Below are 25,610 nucleotides of genomic sequence, written 5' to 3' on the forward strand. Positions count from 1 at the left end.
TCCCATAATGTTATGGGAACCATCCCTATAATATCATAAAATTTTTTTTTTGCACAATAGTGTAGAAATTTCCCAAAATTTGAATTTTCTTGAATGTTTTGTGCTGACAAAAAATTCTTGTTAAAAATTTTAATTTTTTTTTGCCAAATACGATTTTTTTTTTCAATGTTTGAATTTTTGTTTTTATGTATAATAATATTTCTGTGTATTGTAGAAGTGATTACCACACTTCTTTAAATTAATTTTTTCATGATAATATGGGAACCATTCCCATAATATTATAGGAATGGTTCCTATAATAGTATGGGAACTATTCCCATAATATTATGGGAATAGTTCCCATACTATTATAGGAACCATTCCCATAAATTATAGAAATGATTCCCATAATATTATAGAAAGTATTCCTAGAAATTATAGGAACCATTCCTATAATTATAGGAACCATTCCTATAGTGTTATGGGTATCATTCCCATAATTATAGGTACTATTCCTATAATTATGGGAAACATTCCTATAATTATAGGAAGCGCTCCCATAATTTATGGTCGTAATTCCTATGATGGTATAGGAAAAAATTTCACAAAATTATGGGAACCACTGCTATAATTTTCTTTCCGTGTATAATTATAATTGCCATTTAATTGAATGATCCCAATAAGTTATATTATTTTAATATACAATCTGTTTTAATGCAAGCATTAGTTATATAACAAGTCAACATATGTATATATTTAAATATTATAGTTTTATTTGTGTTCTCTGCACGTGGGCCTCACGTGGTTTCCTGCACCCGGTTTTTCCATGTCTTAAATACCAACATCGCACAACACACATGCTTTATTTCATAATACAAATGTGTCACATATTATATGCATCAATGAATTATGTATTTTTAAAAAATTCATATAAAAAATAAGTGTTGAAATAAAACTGCAATAAAAAAATTTGTCGCAAAAAGACCGGAAATTTGTATGCAGAAAAAAAAAGAATGTAATATATTAATTAAAAAAAACAAACATGAAAAAAAAATGATTAAAATTATGAATTTTTGGTAATTACAAAAGTGTGAATTTAAAATTAAAGACTCACGTAAATCTTACCGCCTATTATTTGTTTTAAATTCTGGACTTAAAAATTTCTCATGTTAGCCGGTATTTCTTTCTCTACATCCTTTTTATTTTTAATTCTTATGTCCGTTCTTTTATTCTTTATCTCTTAGCATCAAGACCACTATTTTCCCCTGCCAACAGCTTCTCTAAAACTCGACGACGATTTATTTTAGTGTCCCCGTAGATTTACCGGCCGACTACCGTTTATTAAATTTTTTTTATTACATTTAATATCATATTAATATAACCTATATTTTATTATTTTCATTATTAACGTATTTTTTATAATTAAAAAAAAAATGAATCTATTTTTAATTTATATGGTTCGCTATCATATACAACACACGAGTAAATAACACAAGTATAATTATTATTTTAAAGATAATTAAGTTGTTAAATATATTACCGTATCAATAATTAAACATTTCTTAATAATTACGCAAACAACAATTTATTTTTGTAATCTTAAATTATCGAGTATATTTGTACACCTGCCATAAATATCTATTTCAGAAATTAAAATGGGAAAAAAAATTAATTCATTAATTACTATTAAGCCAAATTAAGGGATCTTATGATAAAAAAAAGTAGAACAAAATTTCATCGAATTTAGATTTTTGAGATAATAATGAATTATATTTTATTCTTGAGGTATTTCCTGTATATTAATATTTATCATGAGAAATTTCTACCAATAAAATAAACTAAAGATATATTATATTAGGAATATTATTTCTAGTACCTGATTAATGATGATGCAGGGTCCTTTGAATATGGATTCCCGTGTGGAAAAAGGTCTGCTCGGGGATTGAGTTCTTTGTCATCCCTTTTCTCGGTCCACAGGCGGCATTATTAATACTAACGATTTTACTAAAGATGGATAAAGATACGAGCAAACAACGGTCAATTAAATATTTATCAACTGATATATGTTACAGTGTCGTCAAAAAACTAATATTCTTCCGGTAGAAGTTAAAAAAAAAAATTAAATATATATATGTCCCTTGAAATTGCTGACAAGTGAACAAGACAACACGTTATCCATGAGGCTTACTTCCGCAATGAGGTGTCCCAGTTAATTGCTAGTTTTCTCATCTCGTTAGTAACATATAATTATATATATATATATAGTCGGATGGTCTTTGAGGCTGATGCATTGACACTGAAATCCCAGCTCTTTAATTTAAAACCATGTGTGCTGAATGAAACGTCAATTTGACATTTGATTTTTAAAGACCAGATGTTTGTTTGAGCGGTTGAAATCAAAATTATATCATTTTTTTTAAATTTTTTATGCTTTATATATATACTGAGATGTATATTAATTAATAACTAAATTTAAAGAGCAAAAAAGGTCATTAACATTGACGACGAAATTTTAAAATATATTTTATCATTTTATATGATAGTCGACGGTTTTGTTTATTCAACACATATATGACGATAACATGAGATAGAAATTATTTATTTTAACGCCACAGAGACGCGTGGATATAATTAGAAAAGAAAAAAAAATGATTCAATTGTAGATTTTATAAAATGAATTTAAAAGAATTTCAACTGTTTTATTTTATTTATTTTTGTTTAAAATAATAATCTATAATATAAATTAAAGTTAATAGATCTGATGATGATATTTATGATAAATTGATCGATGAATAATTTTAATTAATTGATAACAAATTATTTTACTACTTTGTTACAGGAAAATTATTACACAGCGATAAGTGATATACATGGCAAAATTATTACTCAATAAATAATATTTTTTTTTTGACAATTTACAAATTTAATTTTTTTATTTATTTATTTAATCACTAATTTTCACACTACGTTAAATCAAAATCTCAGCATCAGTTCACAGCAGTCATTTTTGATAAATAGTGCACGCAAATTTACTAATATGTATTTAATAGTCTTAGTTTATGAATAACTAACACATTTCTTACAGTAATTAGGCAACACTATATACACTTGACATTACAACTTATTTTTTTTTCTTTCGTTCATTCACTTTTATCGATATTTATAACATTTTAACAAACAGTTCTTTCACTTTTGCGTTTTTCAAATTAAATATATATAAAAAAGTTTTTTATTTTATTCATTATTATTATTATTCAATTAATTAATTAATTATATTTTTCTAACTGCATCCTTTTTTATGACTCAGGATATTTTCTAGAACCAGTAGAGATCTTTGGAATCTTGAACTTGAGGATCAAGACCTGAAAAAAAAAACAAATAATAATATTAACACTTATAAATTTATAAAAATGATTTTATTATTACATATAGGGGAAGGGGGGGGGGGCAAAACAGGATACTTAACGAAAAATTTAGTTTTCAGGGACATAAATATCGTAAATTGGCTTCATTTTGATTCTATTTGAAATAAATATAACGAATTTTAGACTGCCATCGGAAAAAAAATTTTTATTTTCTGCGGGCAAAATGGGATACCCCAAAAAAAAGTAAATTTTTTTTTTTTTTTTTTAAGTGAATAAAATTGATGTAATAATGTCCTTCTAAATTGATGTAAGTAATAAAATTTACTCTCAACATATTTTTAAAGAAGTTTTTCCTTGTTATTTCTTTTCAAAATTTGAAATTGGCGCCAATATTATACTTTTCGCAAAAAATATAAAAATGTTATTTTTTAGCTTTTAATCGTGTAAAATGATACTAGATGTCATTTTTGACCATTTTCGAAAGTTTTTCGAGAAAAAAAAATTTTGACGAAATTTTGAGGATATCCCATTTTGCCGGCCTATCCCGTTTTGCCCCCCCCCCCCCCTTCCACTATTTTACAACAAATAAAAAAAAAGTGAAAATAAAAATAAGTAAATATTTGAGTGATGGTACGGAGGGTAAGTCTTTGTTGATGGCACCCGCTGTGAGACATGAGAGATAGTAGAGACCAAAGAAATCAAACGGACATTTTAATTCTCATACTCTACTCATCTATAAGTCATCGTATCATTCAATAAAAAGTTTAAAATAAAATAAAGATTGACAATCGAGTTAACATCTTATTTATGAGATCTGCTTTATATGTATATTCAAATTTATAATCTTGAATCTTTGAATAAAAGGTTCATACAAAATTTCGTTGTATTTATTGATACAAATTTTTGATTTATTATCGTTAATGATAATCTGCTATTTGGCATGCGGTAAGTGACAACTCTGTGACGATCTCACTAAAAACTTAAATAGACACCACTATATAACATATATTTGATCATTATAACTGTTTCAATGACTAAATATCATCATCAAGAACGAGATTATTAAAGATCTATATGATATATATCTTTTTAGCTCAGATGAGCACGTGTCGACTCGTGTCTAAAAATACATCCAAAAATACCTGCTCAACTTTACAAGCTATAAAATATAAAAATATATATATACAAATAAGGCTATCAATGGGAATTAATTTCAAGATGAGTGAGTTAATAAAACGATAGTTAAAACTCGACATAAAGTATGCACGTGTCAAACGCGTGCTCTATATATAAGAAACGTTTTATACCTGCTGCTGTTTCTATATGATTCTGTCGGTACTTTTGCTGATACGCTACTGATAATATATATACCACTCATCGTCATATTATTATTATTATTATTATTATACTTCAAAGTCAAAGCTATACATATATGTTTTATATACTATCTATATATACATGTTAGAAAATAGTCAAAAACGATTTTATCTTCAAGTGTATGAGTGATAAAAAAGAATGTCGGTGAGTGTTATTTGATTGAAATTCAGTGAATCGGAAAATTGATGATAGATATGCGCTAGGGGAAGTCGAGCTGAGACATTTTATTATTATATTTTAATTTTCATATATTTTTAGAGAAAATATTTAAATTGTTCAGATATTATAGTAAATGATGACAATAATAATAATAATAATAATGATGTCAATAAATATATGATTAGAATATTTAAGAATATAATAAGAGGAAATGATTTATGGGGATGATGGTATTACCAGCCCTATTAATTTCTCTCTCCCTACATCTTCCTGTACAATTATATATAGAGTACATATACAGTGTAGACACTGGGGTTGACTCCGTGACTTAGCAAATAGTAGCAATATTGTTCGGGTTAGCCAACACCCCTAGTAAATACTATTTCCAACCCTTAAAGGATAATAATTATAATAATAATAAGAGAAAGAAGAAAACACGATACACCGGCAAATAATATCAATGCATATCTATATATTTATATACAATTTAATGGATCATCAAAAGATATATTATCTCATCATTCACCATTATTATATGTAATCTGTCAAATATTTGTCTCTTCACTGCCATTATCTATCTCACGCATGTGTGTAATAAAATAATATTTTCCCAACTTCGACAAATTACAATTCACACGAGTATTTAACCTCATAACGATTGATATTAAATTAAAAGTTAAATATATCAGTTTTTATATATTTATTGAAGTAAACCTCAAAGCCAGCAGAGTTATTGTGTACAGAGGAATGGAAAAGCAATTGAAATCCTGAGGGTAAAGGAAATGGATTCACTTTAATGTTGAGAGTTGGTACGTGAATATAATATTCCTGTATATATATATCAAAGATATGAATGAAATTTTATTATTTATTCTTTTTATTTATTCCAACATTTAAATAATTTAGAGTATAATTAATTAATAGGTGTATTGTTACAAATCACTTGTTTTTTTAAAAGGACGATTTGACTATTTTTAATTCAGAAGATAATCAACACAAAGAAGACAACCGAACAAAGTATTGAATTTAAATATGAAAAAGTTTAATGAAATGTAAAACCCTCTGCTTCATGTCGAGTTTTTTTTTTCTTATTTCAGTCAGGGGTTGTATCTATGGAAGCATGATTATGTATATGCATGAGCATAAAAAAAAATAAGAACCATTGTGATGACCCTTATCAACAGGGGTCAAAAAAACTCTTGAGCTTAAATTGGAATCCAATAAACCAACTACTTGAATAGCGCAATAACTCTTTACTCATAAGTTGTTTTTTTTTCTAAATACTGTTAAATTATACCCGTATTACTATTTATCTGTATATTATTTAAAATTAGAGGAAGGGGGGCAAAACGGGATAGGCCGGCAAAATGGGATACCCTCAAAATTTCGTCAAAATTTTTTTTTATAGAAAAACTTTCGAAAATGGTCAAAAATGACATCTAGTATCATTTTACACTATTAAAAGCTAAAAAAAAACATTTTTATATTTTTTGCGAAAAGTACAATATTGGCGCCAATTTCAAATTTTGAAAAGAAATAACAAGGAAAAACTTCTTTAAAAATATGTTGAGAATAAATTTTATTACGTACATCAATTCAGAAAGACATTATTACATCAATTTTATTCACTTGAAAAAAAAAAAAAAAATTTACTTTTTTTTGGGGTATCCCATTTTGCCCGCAGAAAATAAAAATTTTTTTTCTGATGGCAGTCTAAAATTCGTTATATTTATTTCAAATAGAATCAAAATGAAGCCAATTTACGATATTTATGTCCCTAAAAACTAAATTTTTCGTTAAGTATCCCGTTTTGCCCCCCCTTCCCCTAAATAAAATCTTATTTCAAGAGGCCTCAATAATTAAAATTTTTTTTTTTAAATATGTATATGTATATATTTATGATGTTATATATATGCATAGAGATAGCAAAAATATAATAGAATGAGTGCATGAGTAGAGAATCGAGAGATCGATTTAGCGAAGCCCGTTTGCGACCACTCCCTCCACTTAAGCTGCTGACCAATCCTCGAATTGCTGGCCATCCCCGGATACGAGCTCATACACGCTTTTATTTCTATTCTCTTCTCTTTCTCTCCTCACATACATTCACACACCAACACCCCAAGAACCCTCATTTACTTGCTCACTAACCCTTACTAACATTTATACATGCACATGTAGATGGATGGATAGATATAGTAGTTTTTCTTTCTAACTTACTCATGGCGTTACCATCATATCTTTTTCTATCATCATGCACACTTACGTACTTGTATATGTATTGAAAACTTTACAGGAATCGCGTGACGTCAAGACGACGCCATTTTTGAGGCGCGTGCCAGGACGTGACGCCCGGCTGTATCAACACTTTCATATGCTATCAGGCTATCACCTTTCATCACTTTTCAATTTAAATATATATACATAATTTGCTTATGTTTTTTTTTTATTTTACACATTATAAGTTTTTTTTGAATAATTAATAAATATGAATATATAAGCACTGTAAAAAATCGGAAGTGAGTTTGGAGTGAATACGGATTTTTTTTCAATCCGAATTTACTCCGTCACTTGGAGTTCCGGAATTTTATAATAAACTTCACTCCGGAGTGAAATTTACTATCTAAGGAAATTAAATGAATAAAAAATCATCCACTTCGCATTCACTCCGGATTTGATTCGCGTTTACTCCGCAAATTTTTCACGGTGTTTATATACTAAGTATTTGAGTGTCGGTATCTACTGCCGCGTAAGTAGTAAGAGTACCACTTGTACATCCACTCTTTCGCCCTCTTTAAAATAATAATCTAACCCACGATGAGCTAGAGTTTTAAATTATATCGCGTCAAATGCCATAAGGGCGTACCAATAAATTTTTTTCGGGAATCGATGTAGTTATGCCCAAAACAGGCGGAAATGCAAAAAAAATTTTTGTACGCCCTTAAGGCACCCGGGATATCCACTAAGGGCCATAAGGGTGTACAAAAAAACATTTTTTCGGGAAACAACGAATTTTTACTTTAAATGCATAGAAATGATGAAAAAATTTTTTTTTCAAATTTGAAATTAACTTTGATCCCTTTATTTGTGATTGAGAGTGATCAGTTTGAATCAAAGTATTCCAAAAAATTTTGATCAAAGTTAATTTCAAATTTGAAAAAAAAATTTTCATCATTTCTATGCATTTAAAGTAAAAATACGTCGTTTCCCGAAAAAAATTTTTTTTGTACGCCCTTATGGCCCTTAGTGGATACCCCGGGTGCCATAAGGGCGTACAAAATTTTTTTTTTGCATTTCTGCCCGTTTCAGGCATAACTACGTCGATTCCCGGAAAAATTTTTTATACGCCCTTATGCCTTTTCAAGGGTATTTTTTTCGGGATACGCCCTTATGGCATCAGTAACGCGATATATTTTATTATCAGACCCCTTTATTTTCCTCAATCGTCACACTTAAATAACGTATTTAGTCTTATATTTTATCCACTCTATAATTTACGAAATTACATAATTACTCGAGAGTTTAAACGAGTACATATAAATATATGTAATGATTTGATGCCTAAATAGGTACTTGTGATGTATACCGAATATCTACTTGGGTAATGAAAGTTGAGTATTTAATTTAAACGTTAATTACTTTTCTAAATTAAAAAAAAAAACATGTTTCTAGCCGCAGAAATAATAATAAAAATAATGTTAATTTATATATTTATTTATTTATCGATTGTTCTACTGTCACTATTTATTTAGTATCACATGCGGAAGTACTTAATTCTTTAAGAAATAATTACATTATTTTGTATTAAGTACATATATAAGAAGTAAATTGTGAAACGAATATTAATCAGTAGCAGCAGCAGCAGTAGTAGCGGCAGCATCAGCACCAGGTGGCAATTGATCGAGAGATTTCTCGAGAGTAAGACACGACGTAATGACTATTACCAGGAATGACAGAGTAGTTGGATCCATACTACGGCAGTAGCGCACGCCAGTTTAAATAGTGAACGTAGTTTACATTCCTATAAGCAAATTCTTCAGAACCCGTTTGGTCAGTCTTGTATTCTGTATACCGTATATATATCCTACACCTATATATATGTATATATTGCATCGTGTATATCATGGTATAGACTTTCGCGAAATAATACCATTTTACTATTATCAGTGAGGAGATAAAACTCTTATTTAGTTGGACCATAATGAATCATCTTCAGTAATTTATATAATATATATTTGCTGTATCGTATAGGGGAGACCGGGGCAAGACGGCCCACCTGGGGCAAGAAGGCCCACCTCAAAAATTAACCAAAAATTTTTTTTCTTGTTTTCTTTTGATTATCACAAATTTAGATTATTTACTCATTTTTAGCCCGATACGTGAAACTTGGGGCAAAATGAACCACTCAAAAATTCTAAAAGAAAATGTATTTCATAGTATTATAACCTAGTCATGATTAATTTAATAGAAATATCATTTTTTGGTTAATTATATGGATTTGGATTAAAATAGAGCATTTGAAAAAGTTAAAAAAACCAATAATCAATTTTTTATTCAATAGAAAAATAATTATTAATCAATTGTTATTTTTTATTAAATAACTTTTAATTTGTTCATATAATTGGGGCAATTTTCGGCTGGAAAAATCAGTATCTAAGATAGCAATTCTTAATGTGACCAATCATTACTTTTTAATAGATTATGCCATAAATTCATTAACTTTCACTAATAAGACACGTAGTATACAAAAATCAAATTTGAAATCGAAATTCATTAAAAATGTCAAATGAAGTTTATTTTCAATTCACCAAAACACTCAATTTTTTTCTACAGAAGTGAAAAAATGACTCGTATTATATCAAAAAAGGTTATTTCGAGTAATATTAAAGTAAATACAGTTGTTAAAGAGAAAAATATAAACATTTGTTACGCGGGAAATTTTTTTACAATTAAAAAAAAAATTTTTTTTTTCATTTTTTTTCTGAGGGGGCCGTCTTGCCCCAAAAAAAAAATTTTTTTTTCAGGAGCTTCACCAAAATTTTGGTGAATTGAGTTCAAGTTGGACAAGAGTAAATCGACTTGATGGTTAAAAGCCACAAATAATAATAACCGGCTTAGGTGGGCCGTCTTGCCCCGGTCTCCCTACCAGTGACTTGAACTACTGATTTTAAAAAATTGGCAAATTTCAGTTGAGAAATTTGAATAATCAATTATGGAAGTAAAATTAACAGTAATATAAAAAATTTGGCTTTAAATGACAATAATTAAATTAAATAAATAAATATTTAAAGTTATTATAAGTAGAGTAAAAAATTTAACAAATCGGCAATTATATCAATTAGCTTCTCTGAAAATAAAATGTTACTTTAAACGAAATTATAAATTGTTGTTATTATTTTTAATCTTAATCTCACGTAACAATAAAAATAAAAATAATTCAATCGACATATATGAGCGTACAACAGGAAAGTAATGTGCAACAACGAGATAGGCGTGGTTTGTTTTCTCTGAAGGCGTGTCTTTGCTCGTCCTGAGTTAACCAAGTAGGAGAACGACAGCTGCTTTTACTGCTACTACTGATACTACTGCTATTGCTACTGCATTGCCAGAGTTTTCAGTTAAGAAAACGACGATACAATAAAGAGGAAAATATGGAAATAAAAAAACCCACCAGAACATCAAAAGCCCAAGAAATGATATAGCGATACACCCGCACCCGAACTGACCCCACCGACTGCCGGCAAACATTTACACCCTTTCTCTCTTTTCGTTCTTCTTCTTCTTTTCCATCTCCTTCTTATCCTAGTTCTCAATCTTTTTATTGTTTTAATATTGCTATTATTATTGGATACTTTTTTTAAGCACCAGCCCACCTCGTAAACTAGTTCTGGTTCTGTCTGACAAACAGGTACCGTATCTCCTTTGTCTTAAGCCGGCTCTTTGCACCCTCAATTGGCTGTCGCGTCGGGTTCTACTACTTATAATCCACGATATACTTTATGACACATTTATATATCGATCCATGTATAGACTACACGTATGATAAATTCAATAAAAAATTTAAAAGACAACTTTTTTGACGACTATCCAACCGGTTCCTAATCCTTAATCCCTAATACTTGTACATATTTATTTAAAACAATGTATAATATTGTATCTGGATGTGGCTGCTGCTTCCATTAGTTTCAATTATTCATTCGAGTTATTATTAAGTTGTTATGTTAATAATTATATTTATTGATGGTGATTTAATTGAGTAATATATTTTTTTAAATAACAAAAAAAAGCTGCATAAATTTAAAAATATACCTTTTTGATTAATGTAAACAAACATAAAACTCTTGATACAAATAAAAATAATTATGTGATGGACAAAACTGGTGCCGTGGGAGCAAGATCTTTAATATATATTAATAATAATAATCGAGCTGCTCGTGGTCTTATATAATCCTTAATAATATCGAGTTATTTGTGCTGTTCAGCAATGATGGCGGGAGACGCCTTTTTGCGGACGTGTCTCGAGCACCTTATTCCAGCTAAATGTTTTACGATGACCACACATATATCCGATCTAATACTACTACAACTACTGCTACTGCTACTACTCCCTTAGTCTTTTTGTCGCACGCGATCATTTTCGGTTGAGAAATAAGAGGCCGATATCGCTGAGAGCCTTCAAGAAGGAGATACTTGTTCCACAACGTTGATACACGAGTTGAGGGATATTGTATTATAAAGAACATTCGGGACAAGACAAACAAATAAATGACAAAAATCAACAATAACAAAAACAACAACAATAATAATATTTAAGTCTTTTTAGATAAAAATTTTCTCTTTTTCTCTCTTTTTCCTCTTACTTTTTCAACTAAAAGTATGATAAAGATAAATATATAATAAAATAAATGTCATAGAAAGAGATGAGTGTGGCTATCGGCCGCGGCCTCCATTAAGCTCTTATTAATTGCGGGGATCTGAAGGACCGCCCGTCTTTCTTGTTCTCTTCTACCTGTGCGTCAAGCCACACCGCGCCATTCTCCCATCATCCTCAAAATAAAACCCATCTTGATGACATATAATCTTATACACACTAATACTATATATACCAACACATCTCTATATCTTTATAAATTGTTATTATTATTGCCAGTCATTACAATTATTATCACTGTAATTACCCTGCTTACTTAACCCTCATCTGTAAAAATGAGTGATTAAAAAAACAGCATAGGGGAGACTGGGGCAAGACGGCCCACCTCAAAAATTAACCAAAATTTTTTTTTTCTTGTTTTCTTTTGATTATCACAAATTTAGATTATTTACTCATTTTTAGCCCAATACGTGAAACTTGGGGCAAAATGAACCACTCAAAAATTCTAAAAGAAAATGTATTTCATAGTATTATAACCTAGTCATGATTAATTTAATAGAAATATCATTTTTTGGTTAATTATATGGATTTGGATTAAAATAGAGCATTTGAAAAAGTTAAAAAAACCAATAATCAATTTTCTATAGAAGTGAAAAAATGACTCGTATTATATCAAAAAAGGTTATTTCGAGTAATATTAAAGTAAATACAGTTGTTAAAGAGAAAAATATAAACATTTGTTACGCGGGAAATTTTTTTACAATTAAAAAAAAAAAAAAATTTTTTTTCATTTTTTTTCTGAGGGGGCCGTCTTGCCCCAAAAAAAAAAAAATTTTTTTCAGGAGCTTCACCAAAATTTTGGTGAATTGAGTTCAAGTTGGACAAGAGTAAATCGACTTGATGGTTAAAAGCCACAAATAATAATAACCGGCTTAGGTGGGCCGTCTTGCCCCGGTCTCCCCTATTTATATTACTTTAATTTTAAAAAGTATTGTTGTTATTATTGTTATTGTCGTTGTTATGGTATTTAAGTTTGTGGTTGTTTTTATATCTAAGGTGATGTCTTTTATTATTAGGATTCAGCATGTCTTTTATTTTTTTATTGCGATTGTGATCAATAGCCATGCGGCCTAGCCGGCTTTCTTAATATCTCAATGCAGCGATCTTTAAGAGAGGACAAGATATATGTTATATTATAATGCTTGTTTTTTTATTTTATTTATTATTTTGTGGTCACTGATTGTTGGACGATCGACGATGTCACATAATGATGGGAGACTTTTAGTGAGAGGGATTGAAAAAAAGACTCGGGGCAAGAGGATCGGGGGCTGAGGGGCTGAGGGCCTAATAGGAGTAAGTGGGGCCAACACAACCCCACGCACTTGTTTCTGCACTGGGCTTAAGTTATTTTAAGATTGCATTTTTTTTACCTCTCGTTTAACAAAACCACTCAATAATAATAATAATAATTGTGAATTAAAATTATTTTAGTTTATGAGAGATGAAACAAAAAAAAAATAAAGACTAAAGACAACCTCTGAATAACAATTAACAATAATTATATATTTATATTATAATAATGTTTTACAAATAACAATTTTACAGAAAAAATAACCGGTAAAATTCTTTTATACAGCAGACATGGGGTTGGTGTTGGAAAAAAACCCCGAATTATTATTATTAATAATTAAATAATTGTTTAAAGTTAAAACTGTACATGTTTTTTTTTTTTATGAAAAGCAATAAACGTGTGTGTCATATATGTGTAGATCAAAAGGACCGTTTGATATTTAGGTCCAATACTCACCAGATAGGGGTGCGTAAGGGCCGTGATAGGGGGGTGCTGAGGATGCGTCTACGAGGGATTGCGAAGGCGTCGCAGACGTCCAGTCTTTGTATGAAGCTGCTGCTGCGTGTGCGTGATGAGCCGCATGATGTGACGTATGATGGCCTAGACTTCTTGCACCCCCGAGTAACAACCCTCCGTAGCTTGCGGCTGCCGCCATATTGTGATGATGATACTCATGGACGGCTCTAATCATAAACATTTCAAAAAAAATTATTAAACTTAAGCTTGTTAATTTTTTTCTTTTTATTATTTCTTAAAGTCAATCCTTTAAAAGTTTGTACCTGTGGTGATACTGAGGATAATGAGGATGCCAAGGATCCGTTGGGTATTCGTACACGTCACCCGGATGCTGACTATTCCAGAAAGACGGTGGGAAATTCCTCGTCGACATTGGAATATTTTCTGAAAGTCAATAATTATCATTTTTTTTTTTATTTTATTGATATAGAAGAATAATTATTTTATATTATAGATTTTTGGTTCAGAATAAGGATTAATAAACATAATATACATACATAGATATATTAAGTAAACGAATAAAAGAGAAAGAATTTTATAAAATAAAATAAAAGCACGCGAGTGGTTGTTTTACAAGCCGGGCACTTTGGAATATAAGCCAGAAGCTTGTCGTCCCTCTCTTTCTCTCTTTCTCTCTCCCATCACACGGATTTTAGGATTCCTATCTTTACTTATTTCACACGGGGCCATTCCTCTTCCGGCGATATCATCGAACCTGTTCCCTTACCCCCTAACTCGTTATTGTCGTTTTCGTCGTTGTCATTGTCATTGTCGTTGTTTGTTGTTGTTGTTGTTGTTGACTCATCGAGCTTTTGCGTTAACATCCAAGCCAACATATTTATTAATGTTGCCTTATATTAGCATCTATTGCGACTAATAAATAATATAATAGCAGCAATGAGAATACACTAAATTTTCCGGCAATCGTAAACGGCGATATTTTAATTCGCCGCGTGGCCCAGAGAGGGAGAATTAGAGTCCAGTCTGTCTGTAAGAAGATACAACCACCCGCAATAACAGATACTATAAAGAAGAACTACAACGGAGATAGACCGAATAAGAAAGAAGGACGAAGAAGCCAGGTCCGCATTGTTTCCCACGGATGGAATGCAGGCACTGGGGGAGAGAGAGACAGAAAGAAAGAAAGAGAGTCACGGGCTTTAGCTGCTGTTGCTGCTGCTGGTGATGGTACTGGTGCTGGTGCTGCTACACGGACATGCTTTGAAATATTCTTCTCGGACGCGCCGCTACGGATTTTGCGGATTGGCTTATTCTCTTATTCGTCTACATCACCACTATATTGCTAACTCACTATTAGTATAGATCCTTCCTCTTTATTTATTGTTCTCTTTTACCAACTGCTACTTTTATTTTTTAACATTTCAATACAACCTTTAACACCCTTTACTTTCCCATATCTTATTTACCTTCACGATCTCTTCTTATTGTTATCATCCAAAATTTATTTACTTTATTTAATAATAATAATATAATACTTGTACAAGTAACATGGTTGTTAATTATGATATTATGTATGTAGATCCTATATAAGGATTAATATAATATGTCTTTTAGTAGCACCCTTAATTTATCATTTGCTTTATAATATTCATTATGTTGGGTTATTACTTTGTATATGCATATATATATACTTATACTTATTCCATGTTGGTTATTTACCAAACTTTATTTAATTTTATTTGATAATACTTTTTCTTTTCTCCAGGTCTGTTGTTTTTCCTGCGGCGATCTCTCTCTTTAAGTACTGCCACCACGAAAGACGGTCTTTTATTTATTAACGCAATTAAAGAAACAGAGTGTCGGTTTTATCCAGTCGGCATTATTCTTGTGTCTTGTGTATGCATGTGCAGCATATCTTAACTGCGTGGTCTCAATGGGTCTGTTAATGCCCAAGAGTAAGACAGCCACACATATAAAAGGATTCCCATCAGGATTATTCCTCAAGAGATTATTTTATTTTATTTAAATAATAAGGCGGATTTAAAGACTACATATATATTTATATTAGAAATAGTGAAATTAGTGATGCGAAATGGCCGTCATTTTTGTCTTAAGTCAGATCACGAAAAATTTACTGACAATTGACGTTAAAAATTATTCGGTCAATTTTTCGCTGATCAATTGACATCAGTTAGTCAAATAGTTAAATTCAATGATAGATTCAAATATTATCGAATAAAAAAATGCATATGCAGATAAATTATAATATGACATCTCATTGATGCACACACACAGCTCATTTTATTTTACTGATATATATGTGTTAGTTAGATATATGCTTTTGGCAGCACTCCAAAAGTAGTTCACCATTATAAAGATGTCGTGAGTGCTGTTGATGCGTGCATGTTATTCATTTACTCACACTTGACAACACGTTCACGTCGTCTTTTGCCATATTCGCAATAACGACAATTAATCAAAACGTCTTGTGTGTATATCTATATACTTATCATCCTTTTTTTCTCTAAAGATTCATAATATTAAGTCGTTATTTATTTATTTTTTTTTTGTTTACTTTATTTTGCACTGTTGAAGACTACCAAAGTAGAGAAACCCAAAATTGATGTCCTCACACGACTCGATGGCTTGTTATTCCGATTTAGAGCGTTGTAACGTATGTCACCCGGTGTCTTTGATCGCAAGCCGTCGCGGCGGCGACGTCGTCGTTGTTCTACACTCTGTATGTGTCGTCAAGTAATTGCACATCCCATAAAATCTACACACTCATGCTGTACAAACTTAAATACCTTTAAATTTCACTCTCGTGATTTCTCTTAGTCATAAATCTTGATCGATATTTTTAAAAATCAGCAGCCAATAATATTACGAGTGAGAAACAACAAGAGCTCCTCTACTCGATGATGATGGCAATATTCATCAAGATGCACGCAACACCCCTCTCATCTTGTTATATATTATATATACACATGTCGAGTACATATATTAGTGAGGCGTTAATTTGACGCTACGACGCGTAACGACTACGCGCTCAATTTATCGGATAGAACTCGGTATTATTACTCAGTTTCAAATGCAACCCAACCGTAGCGAGCAAACGTATGTTACCCATTATAATCAACACATGCCCAACAAATAAATGTTTTTAAAAATAATACCCCTTTCTCTGGTTGTTATCCGTCATTTAATTACGATTTTTTTTTCAGAAATCAGTGTAATTTAGAAACTTTTACATTTATTGTACCACGACGTCATTGATAAATCTCTAATCCCGAAATACTTCAACTAACATTTATTTAAATTTGCGTATATATAAATAAACACTGGAATTAATTAACGTCATTTAGACATCATCACATATTTAATTGTGGAGCATTGTTGTAAATGGAGCTAAAACTCGATGCAATTCTGAAGTCGAGATAAAATCGCCAGCTTTTTCTGATACCAATTTCTTGAGTGTTTCCATTGATCTTATAAATTATATCATTTGATGATAAGTATAAATCAATTTAAAAGATTTTCAAACGTTAAACTGTACGAAAGTCTAGTGCATATATAAATATATATATATTCGTTCATTAGACTCTTGACATTCCACAGGCTAAAATCGTTCCTTAGTATTCATGCCTCCTCATTCTGCTCATCTACGTCACTTTTGTGGCTTGCAAGTAGAGACGAGAAGCTCTTAATTTACCGCTAGTGCGTGTACGGAAAAAGAACACGGAAAAATAAGAAAAAATAAATTGAGAGAATAACGTGGAGTGAAAAGAATGGCGTTTAAGAAAAAGAAGAATAAAAAAAAAGGAAGTGATGGTGAGGTTGGAAATAAGGGATGAAGGAATATAAAATAATGGCAGGAGTAAGGATAAAATGAAAAAGCAGAAGAATAAAAGCTAGGCACGTAACAATTAGGTCGTGTTGTCTTGAATTCTAACCAGGATAGTGAACCGATGATCCTGAGTTGCGGCCGGATAAATGTGGCCTTTAAACGACTCCGATATAGCCGCAATGCTGATCGTTTGCCAACCCCCTTTTTTATTTTTATTTATTTTAAAACACTTTCTCATTGTCTTCTTTGGCTTACCAGCTACTTACTTTTTTTTTTCTCTTTATATGCTTCTAGTGGTGACGTGGGTAGAATTTTAAGCTAGACATCACCACTCAACAATTAACAATAAAATACTGGGAGGCTTGTTAGTAGTGTTGTTCAAACAATAACAACAATAATACTAATAATGATAATAATAATTTTTTAAACAAACCTTTAACTTTGTCATGGGCTAAAGCTCTTTGAAAGTGTTCTTCAACTTCAGATGCAGCATCACCGCGGTAATGTGTAAAGACAACGCAATTAGCATTAACATACTGCGCTCTGCTTTCACCATCATCTGAATCATCGGCTGTCGTTCCTGGGCCTAGATTATTTATAGTAATTAATTATCCATTTTTATAAGACAAATCCATGGATTCAAAATATAATTATCAAGTTTACGTTACCATCCGTAGATCGGTCATCGTCTAAAGTTCTCGATGGCTGTGATGCGGCTGCTAACGATTGTTGTCTCGATTGGGGTGTAGGTCGTGGTGATGCTGGACTTGGTGCTGATCCTACTGATCCTGCACTACTTGGCTGACCTTGAGGTACACTACCACTTGCTACTGCTGCTGCTGCACATAATTCCAGGCCTGCTGCTGCTTCTAACGATCTTTGATGGACATTTATCTGTAATACATCATCATCATCATCATCCTTATTTTGATTTTAATTATTATTATTGTTGTTGTTGTTCTTATAAAAGTATTTCTAATCGCGTCAGTTGACATTGAGGTAAAAAGTTAATGAAACTGTTGATAAATGACAATGACAGAAGAATTGTGCGTACAAATGTATAGAATAGAATAAATAATGAAAAGAGGAATGTAAAACTTTCATAGATAGTTAGATCTTAGGTATCCAATTCACAAAGTTTAGTAGTCCATTGTCAAGTAGCATGCTAATAATACATACATTATATAAATCTCGGACTATTGCTTAGTAAGAACAATGGAATTTATTATAATCGTTACCACGGATCTAAGAAAAATAATTTATAACATAATTTTGAGATTTCAGAGCTTCAATCAAGTATTTAATTTTTAATTTATGTTGACACAATAGTTTAACGGATTACTCATTAACTATTCACTAGATGTCATCACCAGCAGCAGGAACGAAAGTGGTATCAAGTAAACAAAACAAAAAAAGATAATGATAATAATGAAAATAGCGGCTGTAAGCTCAAAATAGCTTTGACCAAATTCCTCGACGATTTAGTGTATTTGAAACATGGCATATATACCAAGGAACTATTCAACCATACCCAGCATCAGTATCATCAACATCAGTTGACACTTGAGGATTGTCGGACAAGAGAAACGATAAATGTGTGATATGATCACGATGTTAAAATAACGTCCAAGCATTTATCGTAAATGAAACGAGGAATAGTCATATTTATGTAGCGGTACAGCAAATTTAGCTGTTGGAGAGAGTTTCATTGAACGCATTGCGATGCTCACTGCCCGCCAGCGTCCATTGTACCTCGGGTACAGTTGGAATTAGGGAAGGAAATGAGTAGGATGTAGTGTACGAACGGGAAATTGCTGCAAATAGCTCTAAATGCTTATTCTATTTGCCGCAGGACTATATATATGTATATATGTACATAATATAATGGACATAATCTATTGGTTGTATGGGAAAGGCCTTTGGCTGAATACTAGATTTTGCAACACCAGAGACATGCTTTCGCTATTAATTAAATCCTACGGATGGAGATGATAAATTATTATGATGCTGTGGTGGTCTTATAAAATACTGGTAATAATCTATAAAGATAAAAAATATTTAAGTAGACATCATAACAGACATCAATCAGTATCGCTACAAACTACACGTAATATTATTTAACCCGACAGTTTTCGTATGTCATCAAGAGATACACAATCGCGATGATTAAGCGGCAGTAAGCATTCCTTTGAGGAGCTTCTAGACATTATTTTCAGCAGACTACAGATTTATACATGGAGACTGGTTTAGCTAAAAATATCTCTCTCACCTGTCTCATGACTACGCTTTCTCTCTTTTTCTCTCATTTCGGTTCTTGGGGGCTGAATATACATACGACTAAAGATTAAACCAAACTCCGTGGGCGGCAGTTTATCTCCGTGCTAAATACCGACACCTGGGTGTGGACACTAGTAAGCTTTGAGCGGCAGCTTATCTTACACATTTTAAGGGTGTTTATATTTTTATTTTATTTTTATAATTTATTGTTATTCATTTTTATTGTGAGTTTAGATATTTTTTCGACATGAAGCTCGTGCTGGGGCATCAATTAAATGTAGTCACCAATTATGTTGATGCTGAGTAGTGTCGCGTTATATTCTGCAGCGTTACAGCAGAAAATAAGTTGACGGTGATGTATGCTTTTCGTGATACGAGTAGGCAATAAACGGGGGTGTATAAGTGCGTTAATCTTATATGCTGCATGATAGTTTTTTTAGTTTTGCTCAATGTTCTGGTTGGTCTTGGCGCATTGCTCCGTTGGTAGAAAAAAGAAACAAAAAAAAAATAAAACTGGATACGCCTTCGAGATGTTATCATTATCTACTCTAATAAACCTCAAGCCGACATTCCATCAGGCTGTATATCACTTTTACGATAGATTATCAAAAACTCTACTTATTTATAGTTATATATATAGTTTATTTTTATATAAATAATAATAAATGTAATTTTAATAAAAATCATAGAAAGATGATGTACCGTAAGTTTGCCACTGGGACTTGATTATTACTGATAATGTGATAATTAATAAAGTGAATCTATAAAGGTAGTATGATTTTTCTTTGTCTATCATCAGCAGATCCTCAAGTTATTTTATTTTGAAACAAACGCTTTTGACTAAAACAACCAAGATCCAAGTCCTCTGGATTATAGAACGGGTAGGGCGTGAGTCGGTCTCTTCGCGGTCCTTCAAAGCATTCCACGACGTGAACAAGCTTGCTACCTAACCATCCTTATTTCTTTACTTCCCTCTCCCCTTCTTCCATCTTACAATTTCTCTTTCTCTCTCTCTCTACTCAACTACTTTCACTCCTCCCTTTTTTAACCCCAGGAGCTTACTACTACATACGTGTCTTTACTTAACTCTCCGTATTTATATAATTATTATTACTATTGCTAATATTAATTCTCTTAGAATTTTAATTATAATAAATATAAAAATTACGCAATAAATAAATGTATTTATTTAACTTATTTTATAATTTTAAAATAATAAATAAAAGTGCAGAAAGGAGTAATAAATAAATAGTAATAGGTGTATAAATCAGTGTGTATCAAGGACGCGAGAGATTGATTGATATTCGTATATGTGATGTCGATCATTGAATTTCACATTAATTCAAGTCAAGAGCAAGAAAAAAGTTAAGAGTAAAAGCTGCGTATAAAGTTTACATTTTTTTTTTTCTATTTAATAAAATATTTTCTGTCCCTATTATTTAAAAATTAATTATTTAAAACGTAAAATTTTATATGATAAAAAAAAATTGATAATCATGAAGAAAAAAAAAGGAAAAAGAAAGGTGAAGAAGTTAGTAACAAGCTACCATGAGGTATCGTGCAATTTGTTTGCCGGACACGACCATTCGTCGACACGATTCTCCTATCTTCGCCAAAGATGAGAGAAATCCGACTCATCGAGTTGTTATTTTATTTATTTTTTATCTTTTAACTTTTATTGCTAAAATTTTAAGTTTAATAAATCTATCGACTAAAATTTCATTTGCAATTGCGGCCGTTTGATTTTTATTTTTTTTATTCATCAATTTCAAGTATGAAAATTTGATTTATTTATATTTAGATATATATAGAACTGTAGTTGAAATAATTAAGACATATATTGAAATTGAAATGAGCGCGATGATTATTTATTTGATACAAGTAAATAAGATCCTAAAGGTAAACGATGAGTGCAGAAATGAAAAAAAAGAAAAAGAAAAAGAAAAAAAAAGGAGACAAGACAAGACAAGAGCAACAGGAGGTTGAGGATCAGGCGATTGGCAATGGCATCAATTAGCCCTGGGCTGTTACGCTAATGTCTATCGAATGACGATCGCGAGTGGATAAAAGTTGTCGCGCGGCTCTTTGATAAATTCCCTGAAATATTCATCGTATACATGTTCTCTCGCACGAGTTTAAAGACTCAAGTATGCATACATTTTTCTTCACCGCACTGTATAATGAGATACTTTTTTGATTTTATATAAATATATATAGCACGCAATATAAATGTTAATAAATCAGATTGTTACGAAAGTCAATTGACAAATTTAATCGTTATCACATTCACCGTCGGCGAGTCTTTATTGGAGCAGCTTAATGTTTTATATTATTTAATTAAATAATAAATTTAAAAAAAAAATGATATTGATTGTAGTATAGTTATTAGAATCTATTTATCATAAATATGTTTAATAAGAGGTTAAAAAGTATTTAATGATAAATAAATGGTCATTTTTAGTGTCTGTTATCAAGTCTAATACGATATGTCTAGTGATCAACTCAACTACCTACCGCAGAGAGTTGTCCCGGCAGCTAAACGATTATACCGTATACTCTGAATCGTTTCCCACAAGAAACTTTTATTTTATTTTATCGAATGTGGAAAGAAAAAAATATAAAAAGACACGACACTAAAAACTAAAAAACGTTTTTAATGGAAAAGAGAGAATAATATAAACTTTCAATTGTGTGGGGTTTTTAGAAATAGAAACAGTTGCATCTGGAACTAAAAGAAACGTCCTAGTGAGGTAGCAAGGACGTATGTTAATTTTATAATATAAACTCATCGTAAAATACAATACGAATTCACATTGACGATCAGAGAAGCTTATATATATACATATATACAAATATATCCAAGACGCCGTCATTAAAAGATCACGATAACGACCACACAACGTTTTGTCGTCAATGTTTATGTATTTTATTTTTTTTCTCATTTCGTTAATATATTTAAAGGGACATGAGAATTTCGTGATTTTTTTTTATTTTACGCTGCCCAATGTAGAACGATTTTCATGCTTTCTGTAGATATATATCTTCCGAATCGCTTTAAGTGAGTCCGTGACAAATTGAAAATTTTTCTTTTTTTTTGTTTGTTTCTACACGGAAAGAAAATTATAGGAAGTTTTGCTATGCATTATGGGAATGGTTCCCATAATGGTATGGGAATAGTACCTATACTACTATAGGGATGGTTCCTATATATTATGGGAACCATCCCCATAATAGTATGAGAATAGTTCCCATACCATTATGGGAATGGTTCCCATAGCATTATGGGAATAATTCCCATAATGGTATAGGAACTGTTCCTATAATATTATGGGAACTATTCCCATAATGTTATGGGAACCATCCCTATAATATCATAAAAATTTGTTTTTGCGCAATAGTGTAGAAATTTCCCAAAATTTGAATTTTCTTGAATGTTTTGTGCTGACAAAAAATTCTTGTTAAAAATTTAAATGTTTTTTTGCCAAATACGATTTTTTTTTTCAATGTTTGAATTTTTGTTTTTATGTTTAATAATATTTCTGTGTATTGTAGAAGTGAGTACCACACTTCTTTAAATTAATTTTTTCATGATAATATGGGAACCATTCCCATAATATTGTAGGAATGGGGGCATCCATTAATTACGTGAGCTATTTTTCGATCAGTTTAGACCCCCCCCCCCTCAGGTGAGATTTGCCTGAACCTCCCCTTCCCTTACGTGAGATTGACGCTAAAAATATTTTAATAGTATATATTACATACCTAGGCCAGTAAAATAAGAAAAGTCTCAGATTACATGTAATTGTTGGCCGGGGCGAAGCCGAGGCTGACAAACATGTGCTCTGAGGCTTCCCTAGTAGAAACGTTATCAAGTATCTGGCCAGTAACTGGCTAGTTTAACTAGACTTAAGCTAGGAACTGGCTAGTATAATATCCAGTAACTGTCTAGTAACTGGCCAGTTTTACTAGATAGCAAATAAAACATGGCGACTCTTGTTGATCTTGAGGTTATTGAGTTTAAATATTGATTTTATTACAATTAAAAATTATAATAATAACAACAACAACAACAACAACAATAATAATAATAATAATAATAATAATAATAATAATAATAATAATAATAATAATAATAATAATAATAATAATAATAATAATAATAATACACGGAAAAGTTATAAAATTTATTTATTAATTTATTATATTATATTTTTAAATATAAAACGAGAAACATTCATAACATAAAACAATAAAAATGATATTTATTTTTTTCAAATGATACACTGCATTTATTTAGAAATGTTTTTGCACACATTGGCAAATCTGGGATAACTCCTCGTAAAATTTTTAATAATTCGTCCAGATGACAATCTGGAGTATTTGTTTTGATTGCCCACAACCGTAATTCGTTTATTGTGTCGATTTTTTTAACTTCATCCATTTTTTAAAATATATTACCGATTATTTTTATTTTGAAAGACACAATTTTTATTTTTTGTTAATTATTTGTATTGTTTCTTGATGTTTACTAAATATTATTCAACTTACAGGTTAAAGTGAAAAAATAAACATACACATACACTAGTATAAGTAGAACATCAGTGTGACCAATGTTTACGATTCAGTTATAGGTGGCGCAACTTCCAGTTTTTACCTAGTTTCACTAGCCAGTTACTGGATAAGATTGCTGGCCAGTTACTAGATATGAACGCTAGCCAGATACTAGACTTAATCGAGTAAAAAATTGAACATTTCTACTAGGGTTTTCTTATTTTACTGGCCTAGGTATTTAATATACTATTCTTTTTACTATTCGGGAAAATAATAAACCGTAATGATTTTAATAGCCATGAGATTTTTTTAGCGGGCAAAATAAACATTCAAAATAATTTTTTTTTAATATCTGTAATATTTTATATTTTTTGAAGTGGAGGTGAGATTTCATTGGACCCCCCCCCCCCCCATTATGAGCTCACGTAATTAATGGATGTCCCCAATGGTTCCTATAATAGTACGGGAACTATTCCCATAATATTATGGGAATGATTCCCATAATGGTATACGAACCATTCCAATTGCATTATGGGAATCATTCCCATAATATTATAGAAAGTATTCCTATAAATTATAGGAACCATTCCTATAATTATAGGAACCATTCCTATAGTGTTATGGGTATCATTCCCATAATTATAGGAACTATTCCTATAATTATGGGAAACATTCCTATAATTATAGGAACCGCTCCCATAATTTATGGTCGTAATTCCTATGATGGTATAAGAAAAAATTTCACAAAATTATGGGAACCGCTGCCATAATTTTCTCTCCGTGTATATTTAAACAATTAATAGATTTCATAATAAATTATAAAAAAATATACATATATATCATGGATTTATATATAAACGAGTTGAACGGATATTGCACGAACGGAATATCATGTGCCCAAGGCTCTATAAATTCAATTAATTATTGAACGAATGGCAATACGTATATTACATGTAATGTAAGCAACGCGTATATATATACTTGTAAATTCTGTTTTCTAATACAAATCGAGTTTCTCAACGCGAGATTAAAGTCTCGAGTCTGCTCGTAATCGCAAGTTAAAGCGATTCGATGGACACTAGAAATCGTGTTGTGTGTTTATAGGCCGGTTGTAATATTTTTTCTCACCTGTTTCACTCTGTTTTTTATTCATTTATTTATTTATTTATTTAATTTTTTTTTTTTTACATGCTACCGCATCGCATTGGCCCCGTTGCTATCGAGGACGCACTGAAAGGCCGGCGCGTTTGATGCTGATGCAAGGACGTCTTCGTCGTCGTCGTTGCCGTCGTAGCAGTTGACTCGAGAGTGCGCCTTTACTTCGAGAGATCGATCCCTAAGGACGATCAGCCGGAT

At 31.0% G+C, this 25,610-nt stretch overlaps 1 protein-coding gene across 2 annotated transcripts in view; it reads right to left on the reverse strand.

The window, feature by feature from the left end:
• Nucleotides 1-2,878: 2,878 nt before the first annotated feature.
• LOC130668236 (protein vestigial) overlaps nt 2,879-25,610 on the reverse strand; it is a 45,976-nt gene continuing 23,244 nt past the window's right edge. For both annotated transcript variants that reach the window (XM_057470418.1, XM_057470417.1), the window contains 5 exons: nt 18,095-18,320; nt 17,860-18,012; nt 13,882-14,002; nt 13,559-13,785; nt 2,879-3,341 (listed from right to left, as the gene is read on the reverse strand). In XM_057470418.1, the coding sequence (XP_057326401.1) occupies nt 3,295-3,341; nt 13,559-13,785; nt 13,882-14,002; nt 17,860-18,012; nt 18,095-18,320 (774 nt within the window). In that variant the 3' untranslated portion in view covers nt 2,879-3,294. The remainder of the gene's footprint in view (nt 3,342-13,558; nt 13,786-13,881; nt 14,003-17,859; nt 18,013-18,094; nt 18,321-25,610) is intronic.

This window comes from Microplitis mediator, chromosome 5, assembly GCF_029852145.1.
Source record: "Microplitis mediator isolate UGA2020A chromosome 5, iyMicMedi2.1, whole genome shotgun sequence".
Taxonomy (NCBI): domain Eukaryota; kingdom Metazoa; phylum Arthropoda; class Insecta; order Hymenoptera; family Braconidae; genus Microplitis; species Microplitis mediator.